General features: G+C 33.6%; 1 protein-coding gene across 1 annotated transcript in view; it reads left to right on the top strand.

Annotated features, from left to right (window-relative positions):
- Window positions 1-20500, top strand: part of LOC134838602 (uncharacterized) — a 155492-nt gene that overhangs the window by 39343 nt on the left and 95649 nt on the right. The window contains exons 4-6 of the mRNA XM_063854109.1: window positions 11997-12152; window positions 12290-12381; window positions 12448-12614. Coding sequence (XP_063710179.1) covers window positions 11997-12152; window positions 12290-12381; window positions 12448-12614 — 415 coding nt within the window. The remainder of the gene's footprint in view (window positions 1-11996; window positions 12153-12289; window positions 12382-12447; window positions 12615-20500) is intronic.

A 20500-nucleotide genomic window follows, 5' to 3' on the forward strand; every position in this document is an offset into this window, starting at 1 on the left:
ATAGCATAGACAACTTAATAAATATGTCTCTACGTCCCAACACGTCTACTGCAATATTTCAAACGATACGGCAAACTCTAGGTCAAAAACTGAACAGCAGATAAAGCTTCCATGGCGTGAAACGACGCAAAATCAAATGGTTTTTTCTCTACAAAGTTCTCAGTGCAGTAGAAATTCATTCTCTATCATGAAATAAAAATACTTGGAGCAATAAGATTCATTTCCAAGCCATATACTTCTTGATGCTGTTTAATCATATCATATGAACATAATAACGACTGATGAAAAGATACACAATTCGTTCCTTCCATCAAGTCTGCAGCAATTTTAAAACTTTTGTAAAATTGAAGTTTATTGAATGAAAAATACAAAAATTAGTTAGTAGTAAAATTAAAGGTAGTTTCGTTAAATTTATCAGAGTTTCTCGCTTCTCAATATACCTCATCCTTTCACCCTTTCACCTTCTCCCCATTTTTCCATCCTTGTTTTCTCATCTAAAACAAAACTATAATTATTCGAAAACTAATATCGTTTAATTTTTTTTAAATATTTAAAGCAACTGTTTCTAAATCTTTTACCTAACTGAAACCTTATACTTACATATTATCAAAGCCTATCTTTGCTTTGTATTAATCTAATTTCCCCTTACAACAGATCATTAACTCTATCCCTGGATCTTTGAATTTTAACTTAAAATTATTTTTTAATTCATTAAAAGACTATTTGATCATCAAGTCTTCCCTTGGATCAATCAGAACATTCTTGTTCTCCCAACCCCCTAGAAAAAAGTGTCTAACCAGCTCAAACGTCGATTCACTCCCCAACCCTTATCACCGACCCAGGAATAAAAGAAATTTTTTTAAAAACTAACCGTTTTAATTCGGTTAAAGTGAAGAACTTCGGTTACTCACCCTTCATCTGAGCCCCTCCTCTTAGCTGACTCAGACTAAACGACATCATAAACTTAGTAAGACCTATAATAGAACCCATCATTCTAAACCTTATGTCAAGAGTTAATGTATGTAGGCATTAAACATTAATACTCCACGTTTGGTTTTTCAAAAATGAAAGATACGATCTTGTAATCACATCACACAAACAAGAAATAGGATATATTAGATCGAAAAAACAAACGAGAAAAAAGGCAATTACAACAAAACAAAAACTTTATTTTAAGCGAAAATTTTTCAAAACACGAAACGCAGTTTCGGAATCCGACACAACTACAAAACAAGAACTCCAGGATCTAAAAGAATCAATCGACAAAAATAAACCAATCACCGATAATCAGAATCCACAACACCATCATCAATAAAAGGTAAACGCAGAATAAAAAATACATTCCTTCGAAAGCCAGTAAGACTCTACAATTGGAATCAACCAATCAGGCATATTGAAAGTTAGACAATAACTGTAATCGCACTCAAAAAATGATTCAATGCGACCTAAATTTTGAAAATGACTCTATCCTCCCCGTTGTTATTCATCCACAAAGCGATCCCGTCAGAGGACAGGTACAATTTTGTCATAATTTAATTGAAAGTTTATTTGAAAAAGGAAATAGCCCATGTAAGCAAGAATTTCCTGAAGTCAAAATTAGAAGACACATACTCGATCACTATCTACCAGGCATCAGTGATATCACATCACACCATGGTTTTTAACCTAATTTATTATCACCACAGCCAGCAAACCACTCACCGCACCGGATGCAAACAGATGATGTAGAATTAACTTTCTCAAACGTTTTCACAGAATATATCGAAAATATTCAACATCAAATTTCTCAAAGAGCAAACTCAATATTCGCAAACAAGGTTTTCGCTCTCATTTATGGTTATGTATCTATACTAGAATCAAATGACACATTTTACGTATCGCCACTACAAACATCTCGACAAGCAAAAGTAAGACACGAAATAAATCTTTTTTTTTTTTGCAATTTTCAGAATCAATTCGTGAGACAATCACAAATAACGATTTATCATTAATAGTAACAGTTGATCTACAAAGAATCCTAGCATCTTTCAAATAGATAATTTTCCACACAGTTTTAGATTTAATACCACCAGCAAGACAAAAGCAGAATTGTGATGCTTTCTCCAAAATGAGACATTTAGTACCGAGAGGGGTCATGATTAACCCCAATTTTGCGTGCTTCTGATGATGTCAAACATCATTTTAGTGATATTTTGAAATTTCAATGGCTTGAAGTACTCTTATTTTTTTGAGAAATTGCACATTTTCAAGATTTTTTTATGACCAAATAAAATCTTAGCCTAAAAATCTTCTGTTTCTCAAAACTTCCTTTTCAAAAAAAATTCTGGACTCATTCGAAGTGCTATCACAAGTGTTAATTTACTCCAATTCTACTCCGATTTCTTGACTGCTCAATACATGCAGGTTTTCGTAAAATCTTAAATTTGATTGAGATTTCTAGATGTCCTTAATGACGTGGCAATTTAAAAAATAATAATAAATTCGGTTTTTCTTCAGTACTGTGGGAGTTGGTCGATAATTTTGTGCATTTAATGGAAAGATATGGTGGCTCAAAACCTGTAGCTTTTGAGCTTAATTGTTTTTTTATGACAAAATCAACTGAAGAGAAAACATTTAATGACTTTTTTCATTCTTATTCTTTTTGGGGTGCTACGGCAAGAGTTCAGTATTTCTGTGCTTTTTGTCGAAAGATATGACGGCTCTCTTTATTGTCTTTTTGAATTATATCGCTTTTTCTGACAATAACGGTAGGCTCCCAGTGGGAGTTTAAAACAATTATGTATTGTATAACAAGACCTATTAACTAACTTAGAGATTTAGCACATTAAAAATAGAAATAAGATCAAGAAATACATTGCCAATTGTTAGATAGCATAGACAACTTAATAAATATGTCTCTACGTCCCAACACGTCTACTGCAATATTTCAAACGATACGGCAAACTCTAGGTCAAAAACTGAACAGCAGATAAAGCTTCCATGGCGTGAAACGACGCAAAATCAAATGGTTTTTTCTCTACAAAGTTCTCAGTGCAGTAGAAATTCATTCTCTATCATGAAATAAAAATACTTGGAGCAATAAGATTCATTTCCAAGCCATATACTTCTTGATGCTGTTTAATCATATCATATGAACATAATAACGACTGATGAAAAGATACACAATTCGTTCCTTCCATCAAGTCTGCAGCAATTTTAAAACTTTTGTAAAATTGAAGTTTATTGAATGAAAAATACAAAAATTAGTTAGTAGTAAAATTAAAGGTAGTTTCGTTAAATTTATCAGAGTTTCTCGCTTCTCAATATACCTCATCCTTTCACCCTTTCACCTTCTCCCCATTTTTCCATCCTTGTTTTCTCATCTAAAACAAAACTATAATTATTCGAAAACTAATATCGTTTAATTTTTTTTAAATATTTAAAGCAACTGTTTCTAAATCTTTTACCTAACTGAAACCTTATACTTACATATTATCAAAGCCTATCTTTGCTTTGTATTAATCTAATTTCCCCTTACAACAGATCATTAACTCTATCCCTGGATCTTTGAATTTTAACTTAAAATTATTTTTTAATTCATTAAAAGACTATTTGATCATCAAGTCTTCCCTTGGATCAATCAGAACATTCTTGTTCTCCCAACCCCCTAGAAAAAAGTGTCTAACCAGCTCAAACGTCGATTCACTCCCCAACCCTTATCACCGACCCAGGAATAAAAGAAATTTTTTTAAAAACTAACCGTTTTAATTCGGTTAAAGTGAAGAACTTCGGTTACTCACCCTTCATCTGAGCCCCTCCTCTTAGCTGACTCAGACTAAACGACATCATAAACTTAGTAAGACCTATAAAAGAACCTAGCGATCTACTTGTGTTACAACTATGCCTGAACCTTGTAGATTGATTTAATATTCTCCAACCCTTAATCACAAAATCATAACCCTAAGTAAGATTAAGTAGGTTTTTCTTAAAAGAAATCTTAGCCATCGAGATAGTACATCATTCTAACGAATGGATATACTCTCTCTCCGATCCGTCTATCCCGACAACATATGCCCCAAATTAGGATAACCGACAAATATCGTAAGAACTATCAGTTTAGGAAACAAGAATTCTAACCCTTGGATTTTGCAAGCATCATTCTAAACCTTATGTCAAGAGTTAATGTAGGCATTAAACATTAATACTCCACGTTTGGTTTTTCAAAAATGAAAGATACGATCTTGTAATCACATCACACAAACAAGAAATAGGATATATTAGATCGAAAAAACAAACGAGAAAAAAGGCAATTACAACAAAACAAAAACTTTATTTTAAGCGAAAATTTTTCAAAACACGAAACGCAGTTTCGGAATCCGACACAACTACAAAACAAGAACTCCAGGATCTAAAAGAATCAATCGACAAAAATAAACCAATCACCGATAATCAGAATCCACAACACCATCATCAATAAAAGGTAAACGCAGAATAAAAAATACATTCCTTCGAAAGCCAGTAAGACTCTACAATTGGAATCAACCAATCAGGCATATTGAAAGTTAGACAATAACTGTAATCGCACTCAAAAAATGATTCAATGCGACCTAAATTTTGAAAATGACTCTATCCTCCCCGTTGTTATTCATCCACAAAGCGATCCCGTCAGAGGACAGGTACAATTTTGTCATAATTTAATTGAAAGTTTATTTGAAAAAGGAAATAGCCCATGTAAGCAAGAATTTCCTGAAGTCAAAATTAGAAGACACATACTCGATCACTATCTACCAGGCATCAGTGATATCACATCACACCATGGTTTTTAACCTAATTTATTATCACCACAGCCAGCAAACCACTCACCGCACCGGATGCAAACAGATGATGTAGAATTAACTTTCTCAAACGTTTTCACAGAATATATCGAAAATATTCAACATCAAATTTCTCAAAGAGCAAACTCAATATTCGCAAACAAGGTTTTCGCTCTCATTTATGGTTATGTATCTATACTAGAATCAAATGACACATTTTACGTATCGCCACTACAAACATCTCGACAAGCAAAAGTAAGACACGAAATAAATCTTTTTTTTTTTGCAATTTTCAGAATCAATTCGTGAGACAATCACAAATAACGATTTATCATTAATAGTAACAGTTGATCTACAAAGAATCCTAGCATCTTTCAAATAGATAATTTTCCACACAGTTTTAGATTTAATACCACCAGCAAGACAAAAGCAGAATTGTGATGCTTTCTCCAAAATGAGACATTTAGTACCGACAGGTGTCATGATTAACCCCAATTTTGCGTGCTTCTGATGATGTCAAACATCATTTTAGTGATATTTTAAAATTTCAATGGCTTATAGTACTCTTTTTTTTGAGAAATTGCACATTTTTCAAGATTTTTTTATGACCAAATAAAAATCTCCTGTTTCTCAAAACTTCCTTTTTAAAAAAATTCTGGACTCATTCGAAGTGCTATCACAAAAGTTAATTAACTCCAATTCTACTCCAATTTCTTGACTGCTCAATACATGCAGGTTTTCGTGAAATCTTAAATTTGATTGAGATTTCTAGATGTCCTTATTGACGTGGCAATTTAAAAATAATAATAAATTCGGTTTTTCTTCAGTACTGTGGGAGTTAGTCGATAATTTTGTGCATCTAATGGAAATAAATGGTGGCTCAGAACCTGTAGCTTTTGAGGTTAATTATTTTTTTATGACAAAATCAATTGAAGAGAAAACATTTAATGACTTTTTTTTTCATTCTTATTCTTTTTGGGGTGTTACGGCAAGAGTTCAGTATTTCTCTGCTTTTTGTCGAAAGATATGACGGATCTGTTTATTGTCTTTTTGAATTATATCATTTTTTTCTGACAATAACGGTAGGCTCCCAGTGGGAGTATAAACCAATTAAATATTGTATAACAATACCTATTAACTAACTTAGATTTAGCAAATTAAAAATAGAAATATGATCAAGAAATACATTGCAAAATGTTAGATAACATAGACAACTTAATAAGTATATCTCTACGTCCCAACACGTCTACTCCAATATTTCAAACGATACGGCAAACACTAGGTCAAAAACTGAATAGCAGATAAAGCTTACAAAGCGTGAAACGACGCAAAATCAAATGGTTTTTTCTCTACAAAGTTTTCAGTGCAGTAGATTTTCATTCTCTATCATGAAATAAAAATTACTTGGAGCAATAAGATTCTTTTCCAAGCCATTTACTTCTTGATGCTTTATAATCATATCATTTTACCATAATAACGACTGATGAAAAGATACACAATTCGTTCCTTTCATCAAATCTGCAGCAATTTTGAAAATTTTGTAAAATTAAAATTTATTGAATGAAAAGTACAAAAATTAGTTAGTAAAATTAAAGTTAGTTTCGTTAAATTTATCAGAGTTTCTTTTTTCTCAATATACCTCATCCTTTCACCTTCTCCCCATTTTTCCATCCTTGTTTTCTCATCTAAAACAAAACTATAATTGTTCGAAAACTATTATCGTTCAATTTTTGTTTAATATTTAAAGCAACTGTTTCTAAATTTTTTCATCTTTTACCTCACTGAAACCTTATTCTTACATATTATCAAGGCCTATCCTTGCTTTGTAATAATCTAATTTCCCCTTACAACAGATCATCAAGTCTATCCCTGGATCTTTGAATTTTAACTTAAAATTAATTTTAAATTCATTAAAAAACTATTTGATCATCAAGTCTTCCCTTGTACCAATCAGAACATTCTTGTTCTCCCAACCCCTTAGAAAAAAGTATCTAACCAGCTCAAACGTCGATTCACTCTCCAACCCTTATCACCGACCCAGCAATAAAAATTTTTTTTGAAAAACCAACCGTTTTAATTCGGTTAAAGTGAAGAACTTCGGTTACTCACCCTTCATCTGAGCCCCTCCTCTTAGCTGACTCAGACTAAACGACATCATAAACTTAGTAAGACCTATAATAGAACCCAGCGATCTACTTGTGTTACAACTTTGCCTGAACCTTGTGGATTGATATAATATTCTCCAACCCTTAATCACAAAATCACAACCCTAACTAAGATTAAGTAGGTTTTTCTTAAAAGAAATCTTAGCCATCGAGAAAGTACATCATTCTAACGAATTGATATACTCTCTCTCCAATCCGTCTATCCCGACAACATATGCCCCAAAATTAGGATAACCCACAAATATCGTAAGAACTATCAGTTTAGGAAACAAAAATTCTAACCCTTGTATTTTGCAAGCATCATTCTAAACCTTATGTCAAGAGTTAATGTAGGCATTAAACATTAATACTCCACAATTGTTTAGTCAAAAATGAAAGATACGATCATGTAATCACATCACACAAACAAGAAATAGGATAATTTAGATCGAAAAAACAAACGAGAAAAAAGGCAATTACCACAAAACAAAAACTAAATTTTAAGCGAAAATTTTCCAAAACACGGAACGCAGTTTCGGAATCCGACACAACTACAAAACAAGAACTCCAGGATCTAAAAGAATCAATTGACAAAAATAACCTAATCACCGAGAATCAGAATCCACAACACCATCATCAATAAAAGGTAAACGCAGAATAAAAAATAGATACCTTCGAAAGCCAGTAAGACTCTACAATTGGAATCAACCAATCAGGCATATTGGAAGTTAGACAATAACTGTAATCGCACTCAAAAAATGATTCAATACGACCTAATTTTTGAAAATGACTCTATCCTCCCCGTTGTTATTCATCCACAAAGCGATCCTGTTAGAGGACAGGTACAATTTTGTCATAATTTAATTGAAAGTTTATTTGAAAAAGGAAATAGCCCATGTAAGCAAGAATTTCCTGAAGTCAAAATTAGAAGAGACATACTCGATCACTATCTACCAGACATCAGTCATATCACATCACACCATGGTCTTTTACTTAAATTATTACCACCACAACCAGCAAACCACTCAACGCACCGGATACAAACAGATGATGTAGAATTACCTTTCTCAAACGTTTTCACAGAATATATCAAAAATATTCAACATCAAATTTCTCAAAGAGCAAACTCAATATTCGCAAACAAGGTTTTCGCTCTCATTTATAGTTATGTATCTATACCAGAATCAAATGACACATTTTACGTATCACCCCTACAAACATCTCGACAAGCAAAAGTAAGACACGAAGTAAATCTTTTTTCGCAATTTTCAGAATCAATTCGTGAGACAATCACAAATAGCGATTTATCATAAATAGTAACAGTTGATCTACAAAGAATCCTAGCATCGTTCAAATAAGTAATTTTCCACACAGTTTCAGATTTAATACCGCCAGCAAGACAAAAGCAGAATTGTGATGCTTTCTCCAAAATGAGACATTTAATATCGAGAGGGGTCATGATTAACCCCAATTTTGCGTGCTTCTGATGATGTCAAACATCATTTTAGTGATATTTTAAAATTTCAATGGCTTATAGTACTCTTTTTTTTTGAGAAATTGCACTTTTTCTAAGATTTTTTTTATGACCAAATAAAATCTTAGCGTAAAAATCTTCTGTTTCTCAAAACTTCCTTTTTAAAAAAAATTCTGGACTCATTCGAAGTGCTATCACAAGTATTAATTAACTCCAATTCTACTCCGATTTCTTGACTGCTCAATACATGCAGCTTTTCGTGAAATCTTAAATTTGATTGAGATTTCTAGATGTCCTTAATGACGTGGCAATTTAAAATTAATAATAAATTCGGTTTTTTCTTCAGTACTGTGGGAGTTGGTCGATAATTTTGTGCATTTAATGGAAAGATATGGTGGCTCAAAACCTGTAGCTTTTGAGCCTAATTGTTTTGAATGACAAAATCAACTGAAGAGAAAACATTTTATGACTTTTTTACATTCTTTTTCTTTTTGGGGTGCTACGGCAAGAGTTCAGTATTTCTCTGCTTTTTGTCGAAAGATATGACAGCCCTCTTTATTGTCTTTTTGAATTATATCGCTTTTTCTGACAATAACGGTAGGCTCCCAGTGGGAGTATAAACCAATTATATCTTGTATAACAAGACCTATTAACTAACTTAGATTTAGCAAATTAAACATAGAAATAAGATCAAGAAATACATTGCAAAATGTTAGATAACATAGACAACTTAATAAGTATGTCTCTACGTCCCAACACGTCTACTCCAATTTTTCAAACGATACGGCAAACACTAGGTCAAAAACTGAATAGCAGACAATTTTTACATAGCGTGAAACGACGCAAAATCAAATGGTTTTTTCTCTACAAAGTTTTCAGTGCAGTAGATTTTCATTCTCTATCATGAAATAAAAATTACTTGGAGCAATAAGATTCTTTTCCAAGCCATATACTTCTTGATGCTTTATAATCATATCATATTAACATAATAACGACTGATGAAAAGATACACAATTCGTTCCTTTCATCAAATCTCCAGCAATTTTGAAACTTCTGTAAAATTAAAATTTATTGAATAGAAATACAAAAATTAGTTAGTAGTAAAATTAAAGTTAGTTTTGTTAAATTTATCAGAGTTTCTTGCTTCTCAAGATACCTCATCCTTTCACTTTTTCACCTTCTACCCATTCTTCCATCCTTGTTTCCTCATCTAAAACAAAACTATAATTATTCGAAAACTAATATCGTTCAATTTTTTTTTAATATTTAAAGCAACTCTTTCTAAATTTTTAAATATTTTACCTAACTGAAATCTTTTACTTACTTATCAAGGCCTATCCTTGCTTTGTAGTAATCTAATTTCCCCTTACAACAGATCATCAAGTCTATCCTTGGATCTTTGAGTTTTAACTTTAAATTAATTTTTAATTCATTAAAAAACTATTTGATCATCAAGTCTTCCCTTGGATCAATCAGAACAAATATTGTTCTCCCAACCCCCTAGAAAAAAGTGTCTAACCAGATCATACGTCGATTCACTCTCCAACCCTTATCAACGACCCAGGAATAAATGAAATTACCCATTTTAATTCGGTTAAAGTGACGAACTTCTGTTACTCACCCTTCATCTGAGCCCCTCCTCTTAGCTGACTCAGACTAAATGACATCATAAACTTAGTTAGACCTATAATAGAACCTTGCGATCTACTTGTGTTACAACTATGCCTGAACCTTGTGGATTGATTTAATGTTCTCCAACCCTTAATCACAAAATCACAACCCTAAGTAAGATTAAGTAGGTTTTTCTTAAAAGAAATCTTAGCCATCGAGAAAGTACATCATTCTAACGAATTGATGTACTCTCTCTCCAATCCGTCTATCTCGACAACATATGCCCCAAAAATAGGATAACCCACAAATATCGTAAGAACTATTAGTTTAGGAAACGAAAATTCTAACCCCTGGATTTTGCAAGCATCATTCTAAACCTTATGTCAAGAGTTAATTTAGGCATTAAACATTAATACTCCACAATTGTTTAATTAAAAATGAAAGATACGATCTTGTAATCACATCACACGAACAAGAAATAGGATATATTAGATCGAAAAAAAACAAACGAGAAAAAAGGCAGTTACAACAAAACAAAAAATTTTCAAGCGAATTTTTTCCAAAACACGAAACGCAGTTTCGGAATCCGACACAACTACAATACAAGAACTCCAAGATCTAAAAAGAATCAATCGACAAAAATAACCCAATCACCGAGAATCAGAATCCACAACACCATTATCAATAAAAGGTAAACGCAGAATAAAAAACACATACCTTCGAAAGCCAGTAAGACTCTACAATTGGAATCAACCAATCAGGCATATTGAAAGTTAGACAATAACTGTAATCGCACACAAAAAATTATTCAATACGACCTAAATTTTGAAAATGACTCTATCTTCCCCGTTGTTATTCATCCACAAAGCGATCCCGCTAGAGGACAGGTACAATTTTGTCATATTTTAATTGAAAATTTATATGAAAAAGGAAATAGCCCATGTAAGCAAGAATTTCCTGAAGTCAAAATTAGAAGACACATACTCGATCACTATCTACCAGGCATCAGTAATATCACATCACTCCATGGTTTTTTACTTAAAATATTACCACCACAACCAGCAAACCACTCACCGCACCGGATACAAACAGATGATGTAGAATTACCTTTCTCAAACGTTTTCACAGAATATATCAAAAATATTCAACATCAAATTTCTCAAAGAGCAAACTCAATATTCGCAAACAAGGTTTTTGCTCCTATTTATAGTTATGTATCTATACTAGAATCAAATGACACATTTTACGTATCACCACTACAAACATCTCGACAAGCAAAAGTAAGACACGAAATAAATCTTTTTTTTTTGCAATTTTCAGAATCAATTCGTGAGACAATCACAAATAACGATATAGCATAAATAGTAACAGTTGATCTAAAAAGAGTTCTAGCATCGTTCAAATAGATAATTTTCAACACAGTTTTAGATTTAATATCGCCAGCAAGACAAAACTTCCGACCATAAACTCCAAATGATGAAACAGTATTAGCAGACAAAACAGATTTTGATATTCCTAAAGATATTACATATGCAGCATTTGCCAATGTCTCCGTGCGCAAAAATTACCTAAAAGTAACTCCACTCACCTTTGATGCAACACCCTTTAACGATAGCGTGACGAACAGACGGTGTACCTTATTAGAAATTACTCTATGAGTGAGCCCATCAGACTTAAACTCACTTTATCTATCCTTTCCTTAATCTAAAAGTCATGGATAAATATAATTTTTATAAACTATTTGTTTGATTTTGTTGTTATCATGTGTACTAGTTTGGAGAAATAAAATCGTTCTTTCTTTCTTTCTTTCTTTTTTTTTTAAATTATAGTTATTCCATTTGGTATCGCAAGTCTCTCATCCACTCTTCTCCCAAAGTACATAAGTAGATGTTTCGAGACTGGCTTGTCTTGATAATAGAAAAGAGTAGAAAAAGCTGGCTAGTCTTGTGAATTGCGTTCCTTGGGACGTTTCAGCCAACATGTGCGATCTAAAGGACGGAGATGAGATACTTAGTGTGAATGGACATGCAGTAGCCAGTTTGAATCATCACGAGGAAGTGGTTAAAGTAATGTCTGCAGCCATACAGTCGGGGAACATATGTCTGCAGGTGAACCGCATGGGTTCAGAAGGCAAGTAAAGAACAACCAACTGTCCAAATTTGTCAAGATTCAAAAAACAATCTTACTTGCGGCAACACGTTTTCCGTGTTGTCGCTACCAAGCATTATCCTCCATGAACATGCAAAAACGCTGTCTTCATGTTTTAGTTAATTGCTCATCAGCGGACAAATTAAACGATGGAAACGAGGATATTCATGTTGAAACAAGAAAGCCTAATAATGAGGAGTTCAGATCAGAAGTCAGTTCCTTCGTTTAAAATGTTTTTGCTTCAAAATTGTTTGTAAACTCCTTAATATGTTGTCAGGTTTTGGATTTGAATAAGATTGGTGTCGCCAAAGAGAATGTAGACATAGTAGAAGCAGATCAAATTCTGCTCGAAGACGCCGAGGAAGAATTTGCTCCAAATGCTGCTTCTGTGGACGATTTGATTATTTTTCGCTCATCGCAGAACACGGATTGTCTGTCTCAACCGTAAGCACCAGGAGCCTTAGGATGTTATTCTTGGAATATTTTTCGCCCCACCTTGAAATTCTTCTAACAGTTTTTGTAAGTTTCTGACAAATGAAATTCCTTAAAACGCCCTGATTGGTTGATAAACGATATACACCCCTCCATATTCCGGAGCGACCCAATATGTTCTCAGTAGTTGTAGATCAGGATTGTGATCTACACTTGCTAAAACGGAAACTTTCAATGGACCGAAAAGACTGGGATACAAAGTAATTTATACCTATTGAGTTAAGATGGGAGGTCAACTCATAGAGTAATTTCAGATGTACACCGTCTGCTCGTCACACTGCTCATCTTATTTTCGGCCGGATAGATTCGTGCAACTTCTTTGTCTTATACCGATCTTAATCTTACTCTTATATCTCTTAGTCTCAATAGATCTAGAATATACTGGTTTTGTTACGGGGGGGGGGGGAGGAGGTGGCTGACCCCCATGTATTAACATAGGCTATAGAGTATCCGGTCAGTATCCTATGTTAATACATGGGGGTCAGCCACATCCCCCCCCCCACTTCAATAATAATAATAACCAATAATAATAATATTAACCAATAATAATAGTATTAGATGTTGTAGCTCAAGTAGGGGGGGGGGGGGGGGGGGGGAGCTGGCTGACCCCCATGTATTAACATAGGCTATAGAGTATCGGGTCAGCCACCTATGTATTAAGATAGGGTATAGAGTCTACAATGTATAAGGATAAGGAAAAGCAATGGTAAGGCAAAAGCATTCTACTCCGGTCAGTATCCTATACATGGGGGTCAGCCACCTCCTCCCCCCCCCCTTCAATAATAATAATAACCAATAATAATAATAATAACCAATAATAATAGTAGTAGATGTTGGAGCTCAAGTGGGGGGGGGGAGGAGGCTGACCCCCATGTATTAACATAGGCTATAGAGTATCCGGTCAGCCACCTATGTATTAAGGTAGGGTATAGAGTCTACAATGTATAAGGATAAGGAAAAGCAATGGTAAGGCAAAAGCATTCTACTCTGGTGAGTAGTAGATGTTGGAGCTGAAGTGGGGGGATGTGGCTGACCCTCATGTATTAACATAGGCTATAGAGTATCCGGTAAGGTTTTATGGTTTGTTTGATGGTAAGATAATGGTAAAAAAAACGAAAATTTTTTGGTTTTTTGCGAAAATGTCTAATTTTTTCGCAAAAATCTCGGCGCGCGTTTCCTAATTGGGAACAATTGATTGTTAATTACATGTAGATTGTAGAATTAAGGTTATATATTTTTTAGTTTTTTGATATATGGTAAGTCGATGGTGAAAATTTTTTCGAAAAAATTCAAAACACGATAAGATTAGCTATTATTTGACCTAATTTTTTAGATAATCCTACTTTCTATCTAAATGAAACGATAATCTTACTTTCTATCTAATTGAAACAATGCTGAAACCTACAGAGACTTCGAAAAAAAATCAAATTTTTTGAGAGAAAAAAAAATTCAATTACAAAAAAGTATATAAATCACTGCATTGTATAACAAGTTTACCGCAACATTTTACATTCTAATATCATAAAACCAATATAACACGACATCATGAATATTTTTACTACACCAGATCAGTACTTATAAGTTCAATGGTTTCGTATGAATTTCATCATCTTGTACTTGTCTTTTTGGATAAAAATAGCTTAGTCCTTTCTTTGTCTGTTCATATGTGGCCACCATATGATTTATAGTTCTGAATCCTCTGTTAGTAGATGTAAGATTAATTGCTTCATCAAGCACTCTCCTGTATTTTGACATGGGACCGTCTCCAGAATCTTCTAGAACCCGTTTATTTAATCCTTTACTGCTAAATTTGAACTTATCGGACTTGTTGTCATAGCAGCAATATGTCTTGCTACACAAACATAGCATTTTTGTACATCTAAATTCTTCTTTAAAAAGTCCCGGCTCCCGCTTATCATGCTTTTTATGCGTACTGCAACACGTTCGTGGGAAGAAATTAGATTTTGCATCCGCCTTGAAAGAGTCTCTACAGTCATTTCCCCTCATTTTTTCCCAAGCATCTCTCTTAGCTGGTTTGATACAGTCGTATAAATTTTCTTCGGCAAGTTCCAAGTAAAGTGAGTATGTGTCCATCTCCAACTCTTCAAATTTATTCACATCACAGAACTTGTCAAAGCAGTTATAGTAGAGTTCCAACATTCTCAGTTTTGCATACTGAAGTATGAAAAAACCAACAATGATGGGTTCTCGGTGCTCAATGGTTGATTTCAATAACTTCACCTCATATCAGTCCTTCTCAACTGTGTTAAGTCTCTTAAACAGTGGTTCATTGATTGCCTTATGGGTTTTTTCATCGTTCAGATATTTTGTGATTGTATGTCTCGATCTATCCATGATCTGATATCCATACGAAGAATTACCCAAAAGTTTCATTGTTTCTGCTACAACTCCTGACAAAGGGTTTTCATCTCCTTCTCTTCTAGCATCAACCACTGACTGAACGAAATTATTAAAGCATTTCCGAGGAGAATTTTGAACAAATCGGTAAATTTTGGTGCACTGCAATCCAAGTTCCATATAAAAGTTGAAGAGAGGAGTTATAACTGTTCCATTTTCCAGCTTGAAACTAGATATCAGCATTCCCTGAGGATGCTTTAACATTTCGTTCTCGATCGCATAGTTTTTCATGTAATCTCCGATATCATCTCTTCCAACCTCAGTATTTTTGAAAATTGGAGGAAAATTTGCATCTGGAACAACTAAGTCGCACTGAACGTAGCCAAAAAGAGATCCATCTTTTATTTTTGCTAGAAGGGAGTCTCTAGAAAGAGGTCTTCTATTGGGAAAGCGGGTTCTGACGTGAGTTTTGATCTTCTCATTGGTTTTGAAACTTTCCCACCAGTCACACTCCCACATTTCTTCCATTTTCTATCCTTTCTCTTTAATGTATTCTCGTCGCATATCATCCATCTCTCTCTTCTTGTTTCCTCGCTCAATATCCTGTTCTGTTAAGGAGGGACGTGCTTCTTGACAGGAAAAGAAGTGGTAGTAGCACATCATTGCTTCAAACACTGTCTTACAGTGATCACAATAACCGTCCACATTAAAACAGTTGATTTTTTTCTGTTTTCCAGATGTAAAAAAGCTCTCAAGTTTACATTCTGGTCTTGATTCTTGATAAAAAGACATGACCATGTTCTCAAAGTTGCGAGTTCGATTATGTCTAGTCTTGAATTTCTGCATTTCATTGTCAAACTCCCATCTCGTGTACAGTCCTGTTGGCATATTTTGACACATTGAGAAAGGGTAAAGCTGGCTTGCATCAATTCCAACGATTGATTTACAAACATTTGATGAGTTTCTGATGTATGTTTCATCAACTACAGCTTTTCGAGTAAAAACAATAGAAGGTCCACCAGTCATGTCCTCTCTAATTTTTTCACACAAGTCTTTATCACTTTCGCAAAATGGATAAAACTTGTAATTTGTGGATTTGTGTAGACAAATGTTTGCTAGATTTGGAAGTGGGCAACCAAGTTTTAACATATCTATACCCTTGTTATGGTAAAACTGAATCATTTTTTGCATTGCCTCCAGGGTTGCAACTACATCTTTGTTGTTGTACCACTTCAAAAAGTCTTTGAACACTGTCATTCCATTTTTCTTCCAAGTCTCTTGTAAGTAATTGTAATTATCCAAGCCAGATGGAGGAACAGTCTTGATTTGAAGCTTTTTCAGTGCCTGTTGTTCGTCAAATCCACTTTTTCTAAGCTTCTCATAATCAATGAAGTCTTTGTCTAGAGGATTGTTGTTTCTAAGTTTACTGAAAAAGGCTTCATACGGTGGCAATTCAGGAAAGTCAAGTTTGTCTGGGTTATCAAACCACTCATGGGGAAAGAATCCTTTCGTTTCGCTAGCTTTATAGGCTTTGAGAAATGAGTCCAGAGTAGTTGCCCCTCCCAGAAATTTCATTATGTCGAGAAATTGTACATCTCCAAACTTGAAAGATATAAAGTCATTTGCTTTTTTGATGACGGATGTTTCTTGTTCTTTATCAAATTTAAATCATATCTACCGCTGTTAAATCCAAAAACAGGTAAAGTATTTACATATCTCTCCAGATGTTGTTTCAAATCAATGAGTTGATTTTTCTGAATTCGCAAGAATTGTATTGACATATCTGCTTCTTCTAAATCTTCAATGCTTTCGTCTTCTTACTCAAAATTGTTACTTGAAAAGTTTTTACCACGTTCGTTCAGCTGATCAAAGATCTTTTTCATTCTTTCATTCATAGCTACTTCAATATCTTGAAATTTTTTCTCATTTCTAGCTTACTTTGTTGAGCTAACAGTTCGAGGTTGGATACAAAATTAATTATCAAGTTCTGTGGATCCTTGTTGTACAAAAAGATGGGTTCATCAATCAGATTCGATGATATAGAGACTGAAATGGGGACATGTTTTCCAATCCAGGTAGTAGTTTGCGTCTCTTTTAGTTCCTCTGTAGGAACACAAATCGACTCAAAGTCGAAAATTGCCAGATTATTGAAAAGCTTGTTGTCTTCAGAAACTGGAAGACTGAATCCTTCTAGCTTTTCAAACAAGGTTTCGGGAAGCTCATAGACGTTCTTTGGGTAAAAATGTTTCACTCGGTCCTTGCATCTCAGAAGATGTTTGTTAAAATTGTCGGATTTAATCAAAAAAATGTCACAATTAGGACACCGGAAACACTTGAAGAAAGAATCATTATCATTTGTGTGAATGATATGATTGTTAAACCTCAGTAATTTGACTGTTTTGTCGAATCTTCCGGTACTTCGTCGAGCTAGTTCTCCTACATATTCTCCTTCTTGGATATCGAAATCGTATATAAAAATGTTTCTTTGCACAATTTCCTCGACAACAGGTAAGTCTTCTACAGAAACTCCACGAAAAATTTTAGGTTCATAACCAGATTTTGATATAAAATGTGTAAAGTATCTGGAAACGTGATAGTCGAGATCTTTGTGTCCGTTCATGTACATTGCCAATGCACAAAAAAGACACAAATGATCTTTGTAAGGTTCCGTGTCTTTATAAGATAAAAGACAATTCAGGTGGCGGAATAGCAAAAAGTGGGATGACGGGAATGGGGTTTTGGAGATTGGTTGGATGGGAAATTGAGCGGTGAAGGGATCCAACTTGTCGGCTCATCGTGGGCTAAAAAAATGATTGTTCTGAGATTGAAAATTTGTAGTATGTGGCTGTTCGATTATTTCATGTGTATCGTCACTTTGAGATTGCTCTGTTACTATATGGTGAATTGGACTTTGTATATAATTAGGTCTAAAACTTATATTGGTGAGTGTTAAATTTCTGAAATTTCGTGGTACTAGTGATAATGGGTGATTATGATTTAAACTTGGTAATTGTGGTGCTGTAGGTGATGTGTTTGTATTGTGTTGTGATTCGTCATATGTGTTTGGTGTAGTTGATATTTTTGTATTATATTCTTTTATTTGTGCATCTAAAACTATTTTGTTTATTGATGAAGAAAAAAATCCTGGAAAAAGTATGCGTGCTACACTTGCTTGTCTGTTTACTTGTGTATGTTTTGCGCATGTGTTATAGATTCCTTATAATTCTTTTGTCTTTGTTTGCTTAAAATTTTGCTCGTGATTGTCTGTCGTTTTGTTCTAATGTGTCCTATTGTTTGTTTGTGTGGAGTGATTACGAGGTCATATTTATCGTGTTTTTATTTCACAATTGTGTAATATGATTGTTTGTTTATTTCCTAGATTGTCTAGTGACACAAGGTTTAGGATGACGGATGCAATTTTGTGATTAGTGATTTTTAATGTCTTAAACTATTAGTGCTTACGATTTTTTCGGGTTAGCCTATCTTGGGTCATGTATTCGGGGTTGGAGAGAAAACTGTATATCGATTTCTGAGAATGATTTTTACTTTCTCGTAGCTAGTATAGGTTAAGGTGTTAACTTACTTAATATTACTTAGGGCTAGTGATTGTGATCAAGGGTTGGAGAATAGTAAATTGATCCACAAGGTTCAGGTATAATTAGAACACAATTAGTTCGTTAGATACTATTTTAAACTAACTAAGTTTAAGTATTATGTTGGGTCAGGTAAGAGGGGGGTCAAGTGAAGGATGAATAACCGAAGTTCTTCTCTGTTTATCCTAATTAGAATGATTAGTGTGAATGAAAAATTTCTATTAATTCTGGGTCTTGAGAAAGAGTTGGGTAGTGAATCGACGTTTGAGGTCGTTAGACACTTTTTTAATTGTGAGGGGGAGAACAAAATTGTTCTATTTGATCCAAGGATAAGCCTTGATGATCAGGATATAAAATTAATGGAATTAAATTTAATTTAGGTAAGAGTGAATTAACGATCCAAGGAAAGCCTTGAAGATCTGTCAAGTTCAAGAAGTTTAATCTAAATGAAAATAAGAAATAGGATAGGCCTTTATAAATTAAGTTAAGGTTTAATTGATAGAAAATTTTTGTTTTATTAGTTTTTGATAATGTTAGTGGGTTTATGATTCGCTGTTATGTTTTAGGTCATGAAGCTGAAATGATGAGATGGTTTATATATACTAACAATTGGTGTTTTTACTAGCTAATTTCTATAATTTATTTTCAACAAATATTTTTTCCAGATATCTTTTTGTTTTTTTGAAGAGAACGACTAGAGATGTTTTTATCCGTCTTGTGTGGAGTGATTACGAGGTCATATTTTTCGTTGTTTTTATTTCACAATTGTGTAATATGATTGTTTGTTTATTTCCTAGATTGTCTAGTGACACAAGGTTTAGGATGACGGATGCAATTTTGGGATTAGTGATTTTTAATGTCTTTAACTAATAGTGCTTACGATTTTTTCGGGTTAGCCTAACCTGGGTCATGTATTCAGGGTTGGAGAGAAAAGTGTATATCGATTCCTGAGAATGATTTTTACTTTCTCGTAGCTAGTATAGGTTAAGGTGTTAACTTACTTAATATTACTTAGGGGTAGTGATAGTGATCAAGGGTTGGAGAATAGTAAATCGATCCACAAGGTTCAGGTATAATTAGAACACAAGTAGTTCGTTAGATACTATTTTAAACTAACTAAGTTTAAGTATTATATTGGGTCAGGTAAGAGGGGGGTCAAGTGAAGAATGAATAACCGAAGTTCTTCACTGTTTATCCTAATTAGAATGATTAGTGTGAATAAAAAATTTCTATTAGTTCTGGGTCTTGAGAAAGGGTTGGGTAGTGAATCGACGTTTGAGGTCGTTAGACACTTTATTAATTGTGAGGGGGAGAACAAAATTGTTCTATTTGATCCAAGGATAAGCCTTGATGATCAGGATATAAAATTAATGAAATAAAATTTAATTTAGGTAAGAGTGAATTAACGATCCAATGAAAGCCTTGAAGATCTGTTAAGTTCAAGAAGTTTAATTTGAATGAAAATAAGAAATAGGATAGACCTTTATAAATTAAGTTAAGGTTTAATTGATAGAAAATTTTTGTTTTATTAGTTTTTGATGATGTTAGTGGATTTATGATTCGCTGTTATGTTTTAGGTCTTGAAGCTGAGATGATGAGATGGTTTATATATACTAACAATTGGTGTTTTTACTAACTAATTTTTATAATTTATTTTCAATAAATATTTTTTCCAGATATCTTTTTATTTTTTTTGAAGAGAACGACTAGAGATGTTTTTATCAGTCTTGTGTGGAGTGATTACGAGGTCATATTTATCGTGTTTTTATTTCACAATTGTGTAATATGATTGTTTGTTTATTTCCTAGATTGTCTAGTGACACAAGGTTTAGGATGACGGATGCAATTTTGGGATTAGTGATTTTTAATGTCTTAAACTATTAGTGC

The sequence above is a fragment of the Symsagittifera roscoffensis genome, chromosome 1 (assembly GCF_963678635.1).
Source record: "Symsagittifera roscoffensis chromosome 1, txSymRosc1.1, whole genome shotgun sequence".
In the NCBI taxonomy this organism is placed as follows: domain Eukaryota; kingdom Metazoa; phylum Xenacoelomorpha; order Acoela; family Convolutidae; genus Symsagittifera; species Symsagittifera roscoffensis.